The sequence below is a fragment of the Lepus europaeus genome, chromosome 3 (genome assembly GCF_033115175.1).
Source record: "Lepus europaeus isolate LE1 chromosome 3, mLepTim1.pri, whole genome shotgun sequence".
In the NCBI taxonomy this organism is placed as follows: Eukaryota; Metazoa; Chordata; class Mammalia; order Lagomorpha; family Leporidae; genus Lepus; species Lepus europaeus.
Window position 1 is genome coordinate 128,274,747 of NC_084829.1, and position 21,764 is coordinate 128,296,510.

The following is a 21,764-nucleotide window of genomic DNA, read 5'->3' on the forward strand; positions in this document are numbered from 1 at the left end:
CTTTCTGAGCTTGGAACTCTTCCCAGGATATCAGCAAGGTGTTCCTGGACCTAATAGCTCTGATGGTGCAGGGTGGGGAAGGTTCCCTTAAGCTGCCCCCAAGAGAGGACTGGACCCCACCCAAGAAGGTTTTGGAACAAGGACAAGACTTTAGAACTGTAATTGCTGGTCTGCTTCCAAGGCTTGTTGCTATATTTGTTTCCTTATTCAACTGCACACAAATTCCCATTTCCTTCAGCCCCTCTTAAACACATAGGCTAATGTCCATCTTGTTACCTAACAAATACAGAAATCTATTCAACCAGAAGCAAACTTTTATGAAACAATACTTCCCCCTTTCTCTATGAGATGCAGGACTATTTTGTTTTTGTTATATTCTCTTCACTTTGTAGGGTTTTTTTCTTCTTTAAGCTGGTTGCTACTTCCTGAATTGAAATTCTTATCCACATAATAAGTGGAGAGATATACTTTTAAAATACTGAACTGATGGGGTCGGCATTGTGTCGCAGTGAGTTAAGCAACCACTTGGAACATGGGCATCTAACCATATGAGTGCAGGTTCAAGTCCTGGCAGCTCAACTTTGTGATCCAGCTCCCTGCTAAAGTACCTGGGAAAGTACTGGATGGTGGCACAAGTGCTTGGGCCTCTGGCACCCAAATGGAGCTTCAGGCCATTTGAGGAGTGAACCAACAGATAGAAGTTCTCAATCTCTAACTAGCCTCACTGAATAAATAAATAAAGCTTCAGAAAAAAATTATTTAGCTGATGTTGATTATAGCTCAGTGCTAGCCAAAGTAAGCACAGAAAACTCAGCTATTAAAATAATAGTTTCAAAAGTTCTATCATTAATGTTTAGTGGAGCCAAACCACTAAAAAAAAAAAGGATATAATGCTTGCCCTTGAAATGAGAGCCTAGGCAAGCCATGTAAATACTCCAGAGAAATGCAACAATGGCCTCAGTTGCTAATGCAAAAGCAGGTAAAACCCTGATGCCCTCAAAGAAGGAGACACTCTTCTCTAAAGGGAGAAGAGAACATCCACTTTGCTTATGGCCGTGTCCAAATACCAATGGAGTCTATGGTCACAAAAGGCTTCCATAGCCTTTGCAGCCCATGGCAAGAGCCTCAGGTGATCAGTGTTAATTGTTAAAGGAACAATAGTAGTCACTGTGCACTTGCTCCCCATGTAGGACCTCTGACCCTATTGAATTGTAATATGAGAATCGACTATAAATTATCTCCCCTAACTATACTCTATATGATGTGTGTGGGCATGGATGCAAATTGCTTAAGTCTATGATTAGCATAGAGTTGGTCCTCTGTATATAAAGTCATACTAAAAACGAATCATAATGAAGAAGGAGATGGGAGAGGGAATGGGAGGTGGAATAGGAGCTGGGGGGGGAGAGGTAGTGGGGGAAAGAACCACTATATTCCTAAAATTGTATCTATGTAAAAATGTATTCATTTAATAAAAATTTAAAAAAAAACCCTGATGGGCATGAACTGTTGTCATCAGGCTTCAGTGAAAGAATGGCTATGTGGTGAGAAATAACTACTGATCTTTATCAGACCCTGCTGAATAGAGAGAGCATCAAGTTATAAAATAACACAAATGAGAAACTGCCTGCCAAAACCATGCTCTAGGGTGGGAAGCCCACATCCCATATCACAGTGCGTGGATTCAAGTTCCAGCTCCTCTGCTCCTAATTCCAGCTACCCACTAATGCACGTTCTGGGGGGCAGCAGATGATGCCCCAAGTAGCCGGGTTCCTGCCACTCACCTGGGAGGCCTGAACTGAATTCCTGCCTCCTGTCTTTGACCAGGCAGCCCTAACTGCTGCTGGCATTTGAGAAGTAAACCAGCAGATCAAAGTTTTCTGAGTCTACATTTAAAAAGTCAGATGCTCTAAAATAGGCCATTCTGGTTAATGAAATCACATCATTATGAGAATGGGAGCTGTCTCATTTCGATCACAGTGGCCACTTTGGTAAGCTTCTCAGCTTTGTGTATTACAATCTAGCTAGCTTAATTACATCTGTGATTATGTTCAGCTAACTTAGCCAATATTCTGAATATCAATTAATGGTTATAGTATTATAGGTATAAAGGTGACAGATTGAGTTTAAAGTGTACTGATGCCAGGGAATACAATAAAAATTGATTTTTAAAATAAATCTGAGAGTTTATATTAACATATGTCTCTTTCCTGTAACCATGTAAGAGGAGAAAAGAAAATTTTCAGTCAAATTAGTACTACAGCTTTATTAATCTGAGATATTTGCCTCTTCTCACTGGTTTTCCTCAAGGAGAGAGACCACCAGCTACATAGAGTTTAAAATACATATTTTGATTTGTATTTTGTTGTGGAATATAGTTTGAAATTATAAAGTTTAGAATGCTTATAAAGTCTGGAAATGGGCCATACTCATATATATAGGGAAAGTAGACTTGTTTACAGCTAGGAGATAAAAGATTTTTATATACAATGAGAAATGATAGACAGAAGTCCATTTTGTCAAAATAAATCCCTTGGGGACTGTTAGCACTTTGTCATATACAGATGCTTCTTGACTTACACTGTAATTATGCCTCAATAAAATCACTGCAAATTGAAGCTATCATACAATGGGAATGCATTCAATGCATTTCTTGTACAGACCATCACAGCCTATCCACAGAGCACAATGAAGAGTAGTAGCCGTTTACATGCGTGATTGCATGGCTTACTGAGAGCCACTACCCAGTATGGGGAGAGGGCACTGTACTGGTGCCACAGATCGCTAGCCCAGGAAAACATCAAAATCCAAAATTCAAAGTTTCTACTAAATGTCTATCACTTTTGCCCCATCATAAACTCGAACCATCAGGTTGGAGAATCTTCTGTAGTCCTCAATATACACATACAAAAAAACTGCTCATACCAAATAAAAACCCATACACAGCACATTCACAAGCTACCAATTTCAAGAAAAATATTACAGTACATTCTAAAGTATGAGGAAGAAAGATCCTACTTTGAGATACCAACTTCTTTGTGGACACAGCCCAACAATGGCATGTGGAACACAGGCATTTCCACGTAGCCCTACATTAATCCCACAGAATATTTTTGGGAGACAATGGAATATTACTGTTTTACACAAATAAAAGTACTCTAAGAGCATGAGTTAAAACAGCATCCCACTTTTGTCTGAATGATTAGTAGAGATTAAATAAATAAAAAATTTCTGAAATAAAGAATAAGAATCAGGAGTAACTTTAATACTATTAGCTAATAATTCAGTGGAAGATGATAATAAAAGATCATTAAACCAAAAGCTAAATTATGAATAATGCATTCAGACAAGAAACATGCTTTACATTAAAAAATACATGGTGTCTACCTCTCAAATAATAAAAAAAAAAGAGTAATTACATTTTTCTTAAAGGGGGCAGGTGTTTAGCATAGTAGCTAATATGCTGATTAAAAATACCCAACTCAGGGTATCTGGATTCAACACCCACCTCCAGCCCCTAACTCCAGCTTCCTGCTAACACAGACCTGGGAGGCAATGGTGATGGCTCAAGTAATTGGGTTCCTGCCACCCACATGAGAGATTTGAATGGAGCTGCACCATTCAAGCAATTGGGCAACTGGGGGTGAACTAGAGGAAAGGCAATCTCTCTCTCTTTCTCTGTGTTTTCAAATAAATACATTTCTTTTAAAATGAAATACAGGTTTTGTAGATGTTAAAAATTTCATATATACACATCCCAAAAAGGCCTATTAAAGTGACAATGCGGCCGGCGCCGTGGCTCAACAGGCTAATCCTCCTCCTTGCGGCGCCGGCACACCGGGTTCTAGTCCCGGTTGGGGCACCGATCCTGTCCCGGTCGCCCCTCTTCCAGGCCAGCTCTCTGCTGTGGCCAGGGAGTGCAGTGGAGGATGGCCCAAGTGTTTGGGTCCTGCACCCCATGGGAGACCAGGATAAGCACCTGGCTCCTGCCATCGGAACAGCGCGGTGCGCCGGCCGCAGCGCGCTACCGCGGCGGCCATTGGAGGGTGAACCAGCGGCAAAGGAAGACCTTTCTCTCTGTCTCTCTCTCTCTCACTGTCCACTCTGCCTGTCAAAAAAAAAAAAAAAAAAAAAAAAAAAAGTGACAATGTAGCAGAATTGGATGCAAATACATTCAATTATTGACATTTATTCCAATATTTCTGAACTACTTAAATAGCAAGTACTCTTATGGGCCACAAGATACGTATTAGTACACAGATTATATAATAATTTTCAAGCTATATTTGCTAGAAATCCAGTGCCTACTGTGTCATATTTCTAAGATGGTACTTAGTGTGAAAAATATCGATAATTCAAAGGCATTTAAAAGCTTACCTTTATGCAGGCATAGAGGGGCTCTAAATTCATGACCCTTAAGGAGAGCTTGAATAGTCAAATGTACACATGCGGTGACAGTCACCTGTGCATTGGGAACCTTGAATTAAGAAGAAAATCAATCTTCTCAGGATTTTTAATTTTTTTTTTAAGATTTATTTATTAATTTGAAAGGCAGATTTACAGAGAAGCAGATGCAGAGAGAGAAAGGGGTCTTTCATCCATTGGAGCTGGGTCCATCCAAAGCCAGGAGATTCTTCTGGGTCTCCCACACAGGTACAGGGGTCCAAAGACTTGGCTTGGGAAGGCAGTGGACGATGGCCCATCACAGAGAGCTGGATCAGAAGTGCAGCAGCCAGGACTCGAAGGATGCTGGAACTGCAGACAGCAGCTTTACCCACTATGCCACAGCACTGGCCCCTAGGACTTTTCTTGAGATTTGATTCCGTGCTCCAAGAGCTTTCTAACAAGGTTTTATAGCAATGGATCTCACCTGGTTGACAGTCAAATCCCTGCCAACAGGATTCAGCTGGACCACCCTTTCTAATACTGACCTCTATTCACTTGGGATAGTGATAAAGAAAAACCCATTCTTAAAACGGTTCAATCACTGAATGCCCCATATCTGTGTCCAGAATCGAGAAGTGTGCTGAAACCAGCGCATCCCAACTGCTAAAAGTTTCAGGAATTTTGTGAGCCAGTTGTTGATCACAGCCATTACTCAAAAATCAAATGATTTTAACTTATAATTAAGTAAACTATTGTAAAAACAGGCCATTGAAACTCATCACTTCCTAATTATTTTTCCATAAGGTTCTTTACCCTTTCTTGCATCTGTGTGGTAGAAACATCATAATGTGTCACTATGCACCTCTTTTCAATTCTGTTCAGTGGTGTCACTTGGGTATTCTGATATCTGCCAGGTATTGACACCATGGACATTAGCAAATGCTAAAGCCTCAAAGTTTTGTTTTTTTTTTTTTTTCTGTTTTGTTTTGTGAGTTTATATTGTAGAGCAGAATATTAAATATTTACCACCCTCAACCTCACTTTCTCATTTTACCACGTGCATTATGCATCCATTCATAGGAATTTTGTTGGCCAGTGGGCTTCCAAACTAACAAAGCCTAACTACTCACACAAGGGGTGGGTGACTATCTTTTCTCCATATATTGATGGCACCTCTCATTGTACCTCCCACCCTGAATAAGCACTTCTTAAATTTCTAGATGCTCTAAATTGCTGTGAGGCCTTAAGTGCAGGAACTCAGTTAATGTTTTCATCTTTCAGCCCTCTGCCTGGCACAGAATGGACATGAATTTAATATTTGTTGAACTTAATGAAATTGAGGTGAAGGATATGTGACCAGCTCTGCCATGCACATTTTGTTGAAGGAAGAGGCCGCGAGCTCACCAGCCTCTCTAACTCTAATAGCCATCCTAATCAATCACATGAATGCACAAATCAATGATTCCTGCCCCAACAAGGTGTTGCTAACAAGAAAGTGCTAATAATTCAGACGGGCTTCACCTGTTTTAACAAGCGCTGAAGGATATTATCTTTGACATGCTGTCATAAGTTCAAGTCTTTTGTCACAATGTACAGAAAAGATATATTCTTTCTGTCATTGCTTACATAAAGACATGACTTGAGATAGCTGCTATTCCAACAACAATACATGGGTGACAACAACAATAAGAATCTCTACCTAAAAGGAAAATTCTTGCTGTTTTCAGGATATGAGTGTCTGAAAAGGAAGATGTGGATCTAATACCCCACTTTCCTCTCTAGCCTACCCTTTACTTGACTACATTTGAGAGCAATAAGAGCACCCTTAACAAAATTACATGCTTTTCTAAACTGTGTTGGCAGCTGGGGAAGTTTATGGAATAATAGTGAACGAGGGATGGGGTGGACAAAGTACTCATATCCAAAGGTGTACGGACTGCAAACCATGGGCAAACTGCTAAGAGACTAGAAATGATTTCAAATGGATACTCTGCTGGTAACTGAGAAAGCCAAAAGACTGCTCTATTGATTTTCTACACCAAAGCTAAAGAGATAAACAATAACCCTTAAAGCATTCCCTAGGCTTCACCTGTGGTTAAGAATCAGTCAGGAAAGGACACAATCTGCCTTGGAGATTCGGAGAGACCTGGCCTAAGGAGCATGCCATGCCACACAGCACCTGGGCTCTGCTGGCACCATCTGCTCTCACCTTTCCTGGTTGTGGATTTCTCCAATTCACTTGTGGAGACAGACAGCCTAAACCAGACTGGTTAGAATTTGTAGTTTCTCATGTATGTTATTATATGTAACTGTGCTGTCTGTTATATGGTAGCCTCAGTCCTTGCACAGGCCATTCATTCTCAGGTAGTCATTTTCTGGCTCAGTATCCTTTAGGCGTTGTTGTGACAAACAACATGGTCCAGTCCACTCTGAATAACTTGGTGATGATTCTGGAGCCCAGCACAAACAGGGATGCATCTTCTCTTTTGAAACAACTCTAAGTTTAGATTGTCACAGAAGTTCGGTGGTTTTATAAATGCTTCTTTGATTAAGACTATGAAGCTGGTTAGACAGTGTCCCAAAATGACATCCTCGGAAGCTTACTTCTTCAGTGGAGAGGGGCTTATGAAAACACCTGCTGTCACCACATCACAAAGGCCCCCTTGTTAGTAGTCGGGACACCAGTTGCATTGTTATGGTAAATTAAATATTACAAGAGCATTATGTCAGCCAGCAGTGCAGAAAAATTCTCCGGTAAGAAAGTCCACAAATTTTAAGTATCTAAAGAGCGGATATTCTCATAAGGGAAAGGGAACTTTGTTCCAATGAAAACTAGAAAAGATACCATAAAAAGCTGACAGAGTCTGAGAAGTTGGAAGATTGAGTCAAACATAAAATCCTGTGTTCGCTCAGACTTTTTTTCCTCTGCACTGACTGGCCAAAGTGCAACTCTACAAATCAACTTATCATTGTCAAATGTTTAGCCAGACCTTTCCATCATGTGCCAGACTAAAAATGGCTTTCCTCAGCGGACAGTGGCTTGAAAAAGTCTTGGGGCTTGAAACGATCTCATTACTTTGTGAATCTCTGAAGGAGTAAATATCTTGGTAAACTTAAAAAAGAAAATCAAAATTGTTACCCAGAATTTGTAGGTCAATGGGTGCTCTAAACATACACGCTGGGCATAGGCATCTAATGCAAACCGAAGCAATACAGATCCCCCTTTCTCATTCGGTAACCTTTAGTAAAACAGTATCTTTTCGGAGTTAAGGAAATCTCTTTTGTATTTTTGCTTAATTCTAAATTTTCTAATTTCTGCATCTGCTGCTCCTAAACACATTTGTTTCACTGGAATTTCTTGAAGTAACAGAGATGTCACTCCTAAACTTTATCAATTTCCACATTAATCTCATCCCCAATTTAGAGTTTTCCTATTTTATCTGAGATTAAATCTCTCCATGGGTAAGTAGTTTCATATGTATCAAAAACCTCCCACATCTCCCAACTGAAGAAATTTTAAATGCATTTTCCAAAGACGTTGGGGGTACTTTATACCTAAAACTCAATACTTTTCTCACAGTCACTTAAGCTCCTCTACCCATCATTTTTACTGTTTTATTGTCATTCACCGTAAGATTCTAATTCTTAGGAATCAGTGTAAATTTGCCTCTTGTTTTCATAAACATTGAATTATATTCTTTGTGGTGCTGCCTGTGGTCTTTGTTAATCAGCATATTGAGCTGATTTATTTTAGGCAGCCTATTATCTCCTCTCAGCTGGTTTTATTTTAAAGTAAAAGACAATGCATTTAGAAAATTTAAAAGATAACAGCATGGGACTGCATACTCTGCAAACATTGGTTAATTTAGTCCAGTTATAATGATGATAACAATAATAGCTGAAGTCAATGAATTTTATTAGTGTGCCAAGCACTCTTTTAAGCAATTTAACTCAATATTTCTCAAAACAAATCTCTGGACAAGGCACTTCTACTATCCCATTTTGCAGATGTAGAAATTGAAAAAAAAAACGTGGGAACCTACATAATTTTTTTTCAAATTAATTAATTTTCTATGCCATTTCCATTTTAACACCAGGTTGTTTTTTTTTTTTGGAAACTGTACTCATATGAAGGGGATCAGGCTCCAATGTTTGTGCTCTTAAACATTATACTTTATGCACTGAGTGGAGATAAACATTGAATGTGTTTTCTTAATATTTTAAAATATTAGTGAACTGATTAAAACAGTCTTCTATTTGTGAGACTTGTGACTAATTTGACAACTTAAATTTTTCTTAGGAAAAAAAAAGTACACATCCCCAAGATTACTTCTTTTCTTAAGTCACATGCTGAAGGTCATGTGGGCCTCCTTCAAGACAGAAATTAGGGGACCAGCGCTGTGGCATAGCAGGTAAAGCCGCCGCCTGCGGTGCCAGCATCCCATATGGGCACCAGTTTCATGTCCCAGCTGCTCCTCTTCTGACCCAGCTCCCTGCTAATGGCCTGAGAAAGCAGTGGAAGATGGTCCAAGTGCCTGTGTCCCTGCACCCATGTGGGAGACCGGGAAGAAGCTTCTGGCCCCTGGTTTGGGGAGTAAACCAACAGATTGAAGATTCTCTCTCTCTCTCTCTCTCTCTCTCTAACTCTTTCAAATAAATAAATCTTTAAACAAAAAATACAGAAGTTAGAAACCTCCATTTCCTGGTAAACAACAATGCTGAGATTTAAAAGTCAATATTGGAGGTGTTTCGCCCAATAATTAAGACTCCCACTGCTTGGGATATTGCATCCCATATCACAGTGTCTGGTTCAAGTCTTGGCACTGCGTCCTACTCCAGCTAACTGCTGCTAGTACACACCATGGGAGGCAGTAGTAGGTGATAATACTAGTACTTGGGTCTCTGCCATTCATGTAGGAGACGTGGGTTCAGTTCTGGGCTCCCAGCTTTGGACTGACCCACCTGTGCCTACTGTGCGCTTTGGGATAGTAAGCCAAGGGAAGACAGATATTCTCATTCTTTCTCTCTCTCCCTTTTTCTCTCTCCTTCTTTCTCTCCATCCCTCCCTCTCTCTTTTCAAACAAAATGAAAATAAATGGGAAAACACTCAAGAATGCTGTCCCTAGTATAATGAATAACCAAAACACCAAACAGTGAATTTGTTCTGCTACTGGGATGGCCTCTCTGCTGGCCTCTGGCTTCCTTCCCTAGGGACTGCCCCCTACTCAGGACAATGGGTTCCACAGCAACAGCAGTAGACAAAAGGCTGATCAAAGTCCAGGCAACAGAGGCAGCCTAAGGGCAGCTGTAAATCACAGCAAACATGAATCTGTAGTCCAATACCCATGGATTCTGCGTATCAATGGTTCAGGTGGTAAATGCTCACTTACATAGACTATAATGGAAGAGGTCGCCCACCAACCTCCCTGAGTTAGCCATCCAGAAAATCCACGTGTTCCCTCCTCCACTCAACTCTGTTTACACTTTGAATTACACAACTTTTGAGAAAGTTCACTTGGTGGAATTTTACTACTTTTGTGGCAATTTTTGTTTAATTCTCTGGTAGCCTTTTGTCCTGGTTTTTTTTTTTCTCCTATATATAGCCTCAAGGACATGGAAAGACTGCTGATGGACTGGAATTATCCCAGGTAAGGTGAACCAGGAAATTGAGACAGATTGAGCTCGGAGACTTGCAAAGCCACAGGGGTATGGTCAGTTACCAGACAACTCCAGGCTTCACTCAGGAATCACTGGCTGTGGAACTATGCTAAGATTACCACTCCTTCACTCATAAAACTTATATATGCTTCCCAAACACAGTAGCAAGGTCTGCCTTAGCTGCTATCATCCACAGGACCCAGCACAACATTGACACATACTATATGCTCAAAGATATGTGCAACAGAAAAATAAAGGAATTATGCTCTGAGAAATGAGGCAAACCAATTCAGATGGCAAGAGCATGTTCTACCTCTTCATGAGAATATTCAAAAGGGGGAAAAAAAAGGATACACATGGATGGGCATTTGATGTGGCAGTTAAGATGTTGCTTAGGATGCCCACATCGAATATCGGAGTGCCTGGGAGTACCTGGCTGAGTCCTAATTCTCCAGATTTCAACTTCTTACTATTGTTCACACAGAGAGGCACAGGTGATGGTTCAAGTAGTTGGCTCCCCGACACCCATAAGGATTGAGTGCCCAGCTCCTAGCTTTCCAGCTACAGCACACATTTGAGGAGTGAACTAACAGACAGGAGTGTTCTCTCTGTCTCTCTCTCTCTCTTTTCTGTCTCATTATTTAATTAATTTTTAAAATCAATATCTAGGTGAGTAACAGGAGAAGACATTAAAATCATCCCTCATGTTATTCTCCCATTTTACTGATAAGGAAAGAAATGATCAAGTAGAAAGTGACAGGGCCAAGACTGAGAAACCGGTCCTCCTATGGCAAGGACGGTGCTTGTACACTCTCTGATGTGGATATTCAAAGCATCTGGTTCTCTCTGAAGCAGGTGGCTGCCATCCCTTGCACCTCATATATTTGCAAAGTATTTAAATTTGAGTTTTTGCAAAGGGGCAACAATAAATCAACACTACATAGCAATCTGTTCCCATCTAGCCAAGTTGTTAAGGCAAATTATGACCAACTACATCATTCAAGAGTCACAACTGAACATATATAAATAAAATAGAAGAAAGAGTGATAAAGAAAGCCAGCAATATGCAGGGAAGAAATGCCAATTTGGTAAGTTCTTTAAGAAAACATGCAAACATCTGGGAAAACAAGCTTCTAGTGACACAGGGAAGCAGGATGAACTCAATAAACCTTCTTCTGTCACCATGGCCTCACCACTACGTGCCAGGCCAGCTGCTCTGGCCATAGAAGGGCCAGTGTGGACCACAAAAGTGCCCGAGAACGCCCCATGGTCTAAACTGTCACAGCCATAGTCCTCAGTCAAACGCAGTTTTAGGCCACTAGCACCAACGTGTGTCCAAGACAGGGTGGGTAAATCTCTCATTACAAGAGAAAGTAGCTGGAAAACAGCTGCTACTTCTCTGCATATTATTCATTATTCAGGATCCCAAGATACACCTTACAGCAACTCTTCTTAGTATCCCATGGTGCTAAGGTGTGCATTATAGAGCTACACAGCAACGAGGGGAAGATCAAAATTATATGCAAATTCAGTTACCTCTTACGTCTTTCAAAAGTAGTTTCCAAAGCGTAAACAGTAGGTTCTGTCAATTAGCATCATTTACCATGGCTGAGTTTATCTACCTTTTGCCTTCTTTAAAAAGAAATAGACACAAACATGCAAATACCCATACATGCACATATACAAGTATAAACAAATTTTGTCAAAATACCTGAAGACCAAGCAGTTATCTAACATGACCTCTTCATTCATAGGTATATTATAGTTACCTTGCAATGGGGTTAATCATCCAATCAAAGCCAATCAATCATTAAGTCGGGTTTATATTTGGAAACACTATTTTAGAAATTCTGAATACAAACCAAAATGATTATAGAAGATAAGTAATAATTATCTCTATAAATTACTGTCAAGCAAAATGACATATATATGGTAACAACACTGACCTATAAATTAAAATCTTGAGTTTGCATTCAAGTTCTACCAAGCTGTATGACTTGGGCAAATTATGTAAGATAAGGGATCATCAATTTAATGTTGGACTTATTCCTTACTGAGTCAAATAAAATAATGAAAATAATAAAATTCACACTTTAATGCAGAACTTAAAGAGAACACAAAAAATAAGCATTCACTGGATCTGCAACATATACAAACCTACCTGATACAAACCTGCCTCTTTCCTTTCTTCCCTCTCTCCCCTTACCGCTTCGACTAAGGTTCAGACCATACCATGTTGACCTGGTGTTAGAACCTAGTGGTCCAGGACAGAGAACCATCTGATCGAACTCTCTTTTCCCCATCACCTCCTTTCTTCTCCTTCAGAAACATTACAAACACAAAAGCATTCCCCCACTCTTGCTGTTATTGTGCATACCTTATGTAATTCCATCTCTAGCAACTGCACTACAATTTGGTTGTCTTTCTAGAACTCATTCCCATGTGTGTTGACAATGGATGATGGTCTGGGGATCCACAGGTGTGCTGATTCATCCAGGTAACCAGGGTGGGAGTTTGGGTCCGAGTCCGGAATCCTGGACTACACCAATCTGTAACATCTTTCCCTCAGCCAGTCTTAGCTTCAGGAGCTGGAAACATTATCCACTGGCTCCAATCACAATGAGCCTCAGTCCTTGTCAGGTAATTCACATGTCAATAATGGATTTCAACGTAGGATCTTGTGAGGTAGAGCTGTCTCTGTATGAAATCTTAGAATCCCCATGCTTATCACAGGGCTAAACTGAGTAGGCAATTTAGATCATTCCCCACTGGGAGGATGTGTACTTCTAAATCAGGATCCTTCTGAACTGTCAAATTACAAGAGATGATAAATTCCTCTTTTGTTGTCACCCATCTGGGCTGAATTTTCCACCAATACAGCCTCCCCTCCCCCCCACAAATATCTAATCACTTCATGTATGTGTGTACATCTAAAAATGTCACACAGTCACGTAAGGCAAGTTATTCCTCAACTTCTCTAGGCCTCACTTTGTAAAGTGAAGATGATTCCCATCTTGAAAGATTAAAAATTACATTAAGCATTGTTCATATGGCCTTGCAGGTCAAAAGTTCTCAATAAATAGCAGTACCTATCATCTTTTATGCCACTACTTTGGGAAAAATCTCTCCTCTCCAACATGCAAGAGAATAAATGAATTTGATGATTGCTGGCAAGAACAAAAGTGGAGCTAGTCACCAAGAAAGGCTGTGGAATTTGAAGTAAAATTAGAACAAGTAATGAGACACAAAATTCCAAGTCCACAGCTCTCGAAGATGGTGTAGGTAGGCACCTATCAGGGTTCCTCCATCGCAAGAGCTCCTCTTCAATTAAACCACATTGTTTAAGAACTAGTGTCTAAATTAAGTAAATATGGAAACACACTGATTGTAATTTACTTATTCATCCCACAACTATATATTTTTTGTATTTCAAACTTCACAGGTTAAGCAGACTTGCATTTACAGAAGCTAAAATGCAGAGAATGCCACTTTTTCTATTATTCCCAAACTCCAGCTACTGATATCACAACATGACCAACTATTATGGCTCAACATTAATTTATATTTTTTTTTATTAGTCTCTGTGATAACCGCACCATTATGCCAGCATTTTCTGAATCACTACTGAATGGAAAAAACAAATCTAGCAGTTGTGATCTAATCAGAGACTTCACTGTTGAAACAGCTAGCACAAGTAGACACATTTAGAATAGTAAATGGATAACAAAAAACACAGGCTCATTAATAAGAAGGCAATTAGGTCTTCTGGGGAAATTCATTTTTGAAAAGAATCTGAAAGCAAGCTATAAAATGCAAGTTAAATTGTGTTTTGACATGAATAGTGTACACTGTCTATTACATCATAATTTTGCTTCTGAGAAAACTGACAAGAGTATCTGTTCTTAAATATGAGCACAAAAAATAGCAAAAGAATACTAGTGATATTGAATGGATTCTACCTACTAACTCCCATTCATTAAATTTGTCCTACAAATGAGCTTCTTATTACCAAGACCTTAAATTACACTTAGAAGAAAAAGAGCAGAATAAAACAAGAGACTGCCAGAGTAATGTCAGAGGGAACAGGATTTCCTGTGCCAACATAAAGCATGCTAAATAAAAAAGATTCACATCAAGCAAATCATACTATAAATGGTATGTTTACCTTTAAACATTCTTACACAAAAAAACCAAAATTACTTAGCCTGATTTTACTTTCCTATGAAAATGTCTTTTTTCAAAATTGCTTGAGTGTTCTTTTCTTTTAAAGATTCATTTTTTATTTTGAAATAGTTACTGAGAGAGAGGGAAGGGAGGGGAGGGAGAGAGAGAGAGAGAGGGAGGGAAAATCTCCCATTAGTTAGTTCACTCTCCAGATGGCCGCAATGGCCAGAGCTGGGCCACGCTGAAACCAGGAGCCAGGAGCTTCATCTGGGTCTCCCATATGGGTGGCAGGGGCCCAAACATTTGGGCCATGTTCCTCTGCTTTTTTCAAGCCTTTATCAGGGAGCTGGATTGGCAGTAGAGCAGCCAGGACACGAACCAGTGCCCATAGGGGATGTTAGCATTGCAGGTGGCAGCTTTACCTTCCACACCACCATGTCAGCCTCTTGAGAATTCTTTTTAAAACCCGTAGGACATTGTTGTTTTGATGTGTCTATGATATTAAGTCATAATCAAATAAATATTGATAAGAAATACAAATCTAGTGAAATGTTTCATGTTATAATTAATCCTTCCACAATAGTCTTATATTTCTACAGCAAGGTGCACTTAGCCATCTTTTAAAGCTGAGCTGTCTTTGTTCCATAGCAGTTGTTTCTCAACATTAAATATTCAAGCAAATCACATAAGGCTTTTATTAAAATACACATTTTGATTCAGGAGGTCTAGAGTAGACTCTGACCACAGATCATCACCAACTTCCCAGGGATATGGAAGCCGCTGGTACACAGGCCACAAATCAAGGAGCGGAATTCTATAGCACTCTGCCATGGAGGAAGCCAAGGACCCTGGAGATACCAGCCATCAACCCCTGGGTGGGACATGAAAACCTTAGACAGGCGGCCTCTCTATTCAGGAATTTGCTGAGTGGTCTAAGGCACATCACATCAAGGAACTGTTCCATTTAAGCAGCTGCTGGATCACCCCACTGCTCTACAAAGATTAGGGGAATTTCTGGAGCTGGTCAGCTGCTGCCTTGGACAGAGTTTGGCGAATCAAACTATGAGCAGCTGGTTAACGAACAGACTGCACCGGGAAGGGCTTATATAAATAGACACCAATCTAGAGGAAGACTTATCACTTTCTTGTTAAAAGTATAGTAAAGAATAAGTACAGTATAGACAATGTAGTTCATTTATGTTCCATGTCTATTTGCTACTCCATCTATGAAACAGGAAAAATAATGATCTATTTTAAATACTCTTTCAAAAAATACAAAAATGGATTTTTTCCCATCTCCAGATATCATTTGGTTCCTTGAAACCTGAATCTTTGGAGGATCAAGTACCATCACTGTTAAGGTGTGAAAGTGCAAGGTGTGCACACATGTATCCACACATATGCAAACACAAATCTTGCCAGCTTCCAGGATTCCCAACAAAGTCAATGCAAACAAGCCCAACTAGAGACTACTTTGTTTGGCTTTATTTCCAAATTCCTCTATTAAAACGCCCTAGAATGTCATTTGCAGGAGCTTTCAGGCAGCATTGCACCATTTATCATTTTTATTAACATGACTACAGTTGTACCAAGTAGAAACAGAGTATTTCATTTAGGACTAGCTAATTTGCTCTTAAAACAACTGTGAGTGGCAAAACAAGCCACTTGTAATTGCTAGGGATTATGCACACACACATAGCACGGTGCCCAACACTCCACCAGAGCAGAGTGGGAAATGGCCTTGTTCCACAGTAGATTCAATGGGGTCTTCACATCCCCAGAAACCATTCTGAGAAGCCTCATAGGGTGATGTCAATTGGTTTTATTACCAAAATGCTAACTACAAATCACAAGAATTCCCACAAGAATAAAAAAGGAAAATGAACAGCTCTCAACTGACTCTTCACGAAACTTAGAAAACATCCTAGCCCCAACAAAGATTCTTCAAGAATATTTTCACAAACCACATTTGCACTATGATGGAATCGAAGCTTACAAGTTAGCCACCTCACAGTTCTCACTGATAACAAGCATTTAAACACAACTAGTTTTTAAAGTTTTCCAAAGGATATTTGTATGTATTTTATCTCACTTATTTCAAAAAATAAGCAACTCAAATTTCCTATCCCCATTTCACAAAAAGGGACTTAAAGTCGTTCTTTTATTCCGTGACAGATAAGTACAACAAATAAATATTCTACAACACTAAAATATCATCTCATAGATAAACAAGTTTGTTTCTGGCTTCAACTGAAATAAAAATTAGCTTGATTGATGTATTATTCACTTACTTTATTATCAAATACCATTTTAAAATACAATCATGGATTGATATGTCTTGTACTGTTTTTCAGTAACCATGACAAACAGCATGAGTTTTGATGAAAAAACAAGTCATGTTCAAAAGCAATTACAACGTTTTTAGGAAAAGAGAAACACCATTTGATAAAGGAACACCGACCAGAGAAATATGATCAAAGGGTAAAGTCTGAGAGGCATACACAGAGGGAAATTTTTGCATCGACAGAATAAGAAATGAGTGTATTTGGACAAAAGCAAAGGCTGATTCCAATAAACAAGTTAAAAATAGGACACTTTTCCCTCTTCTGAAAATTAAAAGATCAAACACACACATACACTCACACACACCGCGCATGCACACACAGAATCCTTGTGTGCTTTGTTTTGTCTTTAAGAACAATCTGTAAATGCTCTTGATGTTTCCTGCTCTCAATCTTCCAGTGTTCTTCCTCCAGCTTCCATGAAGAGCAAAGAGGGAAAATGGGAACAGCACAGACCCATATGGAGCCTGCTTTACCCTGTCTTAAATACCACCATGGGTAGATCAAGTACATTGTACTTCAAAAAATATTAGAAGGCAACAAAACATGTTCACCACATGGAATCATATCACATGAATTAAATATCCCTTCAAAGATCATCCCAACATATAGTATGCTATCCTTGCCAGAAACATAAGATCTGGTGAGAGAACTGGCATTAGCTTGGAGCAGTACATGATTCATATTTCCAGTTTTCAAGAACACATGCAGCACCAAAGATATCTGGTGAAAACAAGGCGGCTGTGAGTTTGTGTATATGTTTGTGGGGCTTTGTTTTTCCTGCAGAGGCATGTGGGAGAGAGGCAGTGTGGCAGAGGGGTTGATTTATTTTTCAAATTCACACTCGTGCACACACAGAGTAGAGTTATCAGCAGCACACATGCCAGTGCCCAAATAGCATCCAGACTTGCTTCTTCCCACTTAGGCAGGCCAGACATAAAATCACCTCTCGCAATCTGGGAACATCAACAGTCAGATGCCAAGGGGCTAGTGAGACAAAAGCAGTCATGGACGTGGCCAGTTACATATCATTACTAGTGAACAGAATGCGGGAGTTTGAATAAACATACCAAAGGATCCTGGCCAATCAACACCACAAAACTAAATGGCAAGACTTAAAATAAGCCTGGCCCCAATGTATCTCCCTAGCAGGTATTCAGTACAAGCAAATTTATTTCCAAATGCAGAGGCAGCAGGGAGTGAGATGCAAGGAAAGTGGCACTGCTTAGCTGGGGTGCAAGGTCCTAAGGGACCAACAGTGTGACTTGCCCGGAGCACATGCACGGCAGGACCTGAAGCTGTGTTGCCAGGCTCACGTCACACTAGAGAGACAATAGTCCCTCTCTAGGTCGTGGATAAGACTGCATCTCAAAGCTACATATTGTTCTCTATACGGAGATGAAAGGGCTGAACAAACAGCTACAGAAACTGAAAATACAGCTTTTCTCCAGTTAGGATGCTAGGAATGCTAACAGTGAGTCTTCCACAGGTTTAACTCAAGTCAGAATCTACAGGCAGTAGGTCAAAACAACATTTTTAAAGGAGGACTTCTCTGGCTATGCTGATAAAACTGTGGTCTTGCCAATCTAGGATATTTATGTTTACCGATGATTAAAATGAATGACTGCCAGTGTGAAACACACCCACCCACACACACAAACCCTCACCAGCCTATCCTCCTAGCAAGAGTTCAGGGGCAGTCCAGAAAGGAGGCACAAATAACACAGGTTGATTACACCCTAGATCGCTGTACCATGCTTTATAATAACTTACAGTGCTGGGACACACAAATTACTTCATTAGACCCTCATAAAAAGCCATGTGGAAAAGTCAGGACAGGTATTATTATCCCCACTTTCCAGATGAGAAAGCTGAGCTCCCTCACCTCTGCCAGGTTTTGTCAGTCAAATAGAAAACTTTCTTACAGTAAGATACCAAGAGCTGACAGCTACGCAGCCCAGAGAACTGACTTCAGTACCTGTGAACCTATGTTGCAGCTTCTGCCAATACAAAACAGATGTGACATAGGTGTCATTGAAGTGACAGATTAAACTGTAAGGACATAAATAGGAGATTTACAGGAAGTTTTGGTTTTAAAGAGACTTCCCATGCAGCAGTTTTACACTCTAATTCCAAAACCTAGGGGGAAAAGTCACAACAATGAAAAACTCTTAAACTGGTGGTTTTTTTTAAAAAAAAGTGGATTGAATAAGTATATGACATTCAAGCATCTAACAATCTATATTTTTTTCAAATTTGCTTTTGAAAATTACTTCATTAGGAACCACATGATAATATCTAAAAGTGGTGAACTGGACTTCAGGTGTGTGATGTACTCACACTTAACAAGAGGTGTTATTTTAAAATTCTGTGTTTTAGACTTTTAAAGCATATTTAAATTTCTCAAAACAAATACAAGTTATTCATTTAAAGCAGAAAAAAAGGAAAAGCAACAAGAATGCACCAGCAATCTCCAATGTCTTTACAACAAACCTGACTGCTGTAGAATTCATTAACAGTAGATTATAAACTAATCTGACAGCTAGAGACATAGTTACAAACTTAATTTATGGTGAAAGGCAGATTCACAATCTGACTTTATAACCTAGGAGTAAAAGATCTTCATTTTGGGGCATATATGTGAATCCTAAATGATGAAAGTCTTGAAATACGAACAGCTAGGTATGTTTTACTTAAGTTACTTACAACTGGAAGTCTAAAGCACAATCATTCATTCAAGACATCTAAACTCCAGGTATTAGAAAAGCACATCTGTAACACTGAGCTGGAGGAAATTTAATATTTACTTATTCATTCAAGGGTAAATAACATTTAAAAAGAAAAGTTTCCTTACTACCGAAATATATCCATCGACTACTGAGGCATTAATTGCTGCTGCTCTTGAATGCATGTACGTTTAATCATGCAACTGGTAGAGTTCAAACTTTCAATTAACAAACTACATGGCTTTTCAAGCGTAGGCTCTCGGTGCAGTGACAAACACTGCAGAAATCAATACTCACTCCAACCTGCCTGCATATAATGAGCTACATCAAGCACGGTTCCAATCCTAGCGGGCATTGTATGTCACAGATGCACGCAGCAACGCTCACTCCAGAGAGAATTAAATTAAACCGTGGGATCACTCATTGCATAGAGCTGCGCCCCTCTGCATACATCACCCATATACATGGCTTTTCTGTGCGCGCTCTCATTTCTGCCTGCGAGTACAACACAAGCTGCCACCTGAATCTGTTGTCTAACTCTTTTTATAGAGTCCTAACGGGGGAGGGGTGGCGGAAGGCAACTAAAGGATTACTCCGGAAAAAAAACAATGTGAGTTTATTTCCAGGGAAACAGGACAGCCACAACAACGCTACAAAACTGTCGAGTTCAAAGTTAGTTTTTTCTCCACGTCCCGAGGTCTCGGCCAGGAGCGCGAACGTCGCTTTTCCCGTCTTCTCCATTGCCCCCGTGCCACCTCTGCGTCTCCATCTGCCCTACGAACCACAATGGCAGATGCGCTCGCCAGCCACGCCGGGTGGGGTGGGGTGGCCAGAAAAGTTGTCCGGACCGCCGGGAGGCAGACGAGCGCCCGAGAGCCCGCTCCCCAGCGTCCACCTGGCGAAACTTCAGAGAGGGCGTCCCAAGGCAATCAACCTACAGCGGGGATCGCAGAACTGGAAGGGAACCGAGGACCGCGCTGGAGAGCCGCGGTTCGCCGGCTTCTCCCAGTGGCTTGACCTGGAAGCCCCAGGGCCACCTGCGAGCCGGCTCCCCGGCCGTCGCTAGGGGTTCTCCTGGCGGGCGGCGGCCGTTAGCAGCCCGGGTGCTGGCCAGCTTCGCCGCGACTCCGCCAGACGAGCTGGCTCTCCGGCGCGGGCAGGGCTTTCCCGACCCGGCGCCCAGACCTGGCTGGGTGCGGATCCTTAGGATCTCATTTCAAAACACCGCGCTCCGCTCTGCCGACTCACACGGGAACAGACTCTAAGCGGGGACCCAGCCCACGGGGCGATCCCGGGCTGGGGGAGGAGACGGGGGATCCGGGGAGGGACTGGCAAGGAGTTGGACGATAGTCCGGGGAGGTTATTCCCGGGACAAAAAGCACCTGGCAATGCGCGCCCAGGGGTCAGCCGCGTCGCGCGTCCACACAGTCGACAATGGCTTCCCGGGGAATTCTCGTGAGCACTCTGGGAGCTTACAGCAAGAAGCCTGCCCGCCAGCTCAGAGTAGCGGGGCCCGGGGTCCCAACTACTTTTTCTTTCTGTCTCCCCCTAAGCCGGTCCGGGCTGTGCCGGACGCCGAGGCCACCGGCTCCCCCGCCCCGAGAAGCCGCGTCTCCACACAGCCTGCGCCCCCAGCGCGCCGCGCAGCGAAACAATGGGTGGCGAAGACCAAAGTTACCTGCGCCGAGTGGCGCCGGTCCGCCGCCCCGCGTCGCACCTGGCACAAACTCAGGGGCACCCCTCCCTCGACCCCATGTCCCTCTCCCCGCCCCTCGGGTCGCCAAAGCTGCCCCTCAGATCCTTGCTCCCGGCCCAGGCGAGGACCCAGCTCCACTCCTCGCCAGTCTCGGGCTGGGGGCACCCGTCGAGGCTCCGCGACGCCACCCCCGCCCCGGTCACTCACCTGCGGAGAACTGGCCTTGGGCCGACCCCAGGAAAGGCCAAGGCGAGAGGAGCAAGAGCGCCACAAGCGCGGGCAGCGCCGCCGCCGTTTCCATGTCGAGTTTGGGAGAAGTTTCAGGCAGCTTTGCAAAAGCGGTGCTGGGGGGAATCGCGACGAAACCCACGCCTGAGGTGCACCCCGGGCGGCCTCACCGGCTGCCGGCGGGAGTCCCCGGCCGCCCGCCCGCACTTTTTCCTCCTTCGCGGTCGCCAAACTACCTCGGGGGCGAGAGTGTCGCCCGCGTCGCCCGCCGGCCGCGGCGGCTGCTCTCCATGCTCCGCCGAGGCTGCTCCTGTTAGTCAAGAGTTACTTTGCACGGGGAGGGACGGGGGCGGAGCCGGGGGTGACGTCGCCCCGCGGGCTCCAGGCGCTTCTGAGGAATGCGGGCTCGGGCTCGCCGCCGCCGCCGCCTTCTGCCGGAGAGACGCGCGCCAGCCCCGGCCGCGCGCCCCGCGCCGCCTTTGTTCGCCGTGCGGACCCCGCCGCCCGCGGCCGCTCGGGGGCAGCGGGCGGGAAAGAGGATCCGGCGCCGCTCGCTGCCCTGTT

At 42.2% G+C, this 21,764-nt stretch overlaps 1 protein-coding gene across 5 annotated transcripts in view; it reads right to left on the bottom strand.

Annotated features, from left to right (window-relative positions):
• PTPRK (protein tyrosine phosphatase receptor type K) overlaps positions 1-21,506 on the bottom strand; it is a 592,149-nt gene extending 570,643 nt beyond the window's left edge. For all 5 annotated transcript variants that reach the window (XM_062186745.1, XM_062186743.1, XM_062186744.1 and 2 more), the window contains exon 1: positions 21,180-21,506. In XM_062186745.1, the coding sequence (XP_062042729.1) occupies positions 21,180-21,273 (94 nt within the window). In that variant the 5' untranslated portion in view covers positions 21,274-21,506. The remainder of the gene's footprint in view (positions 1-21,179) is intronic.
• Positions 21,507-21,764: the final 258 nt, after the last annotated feature.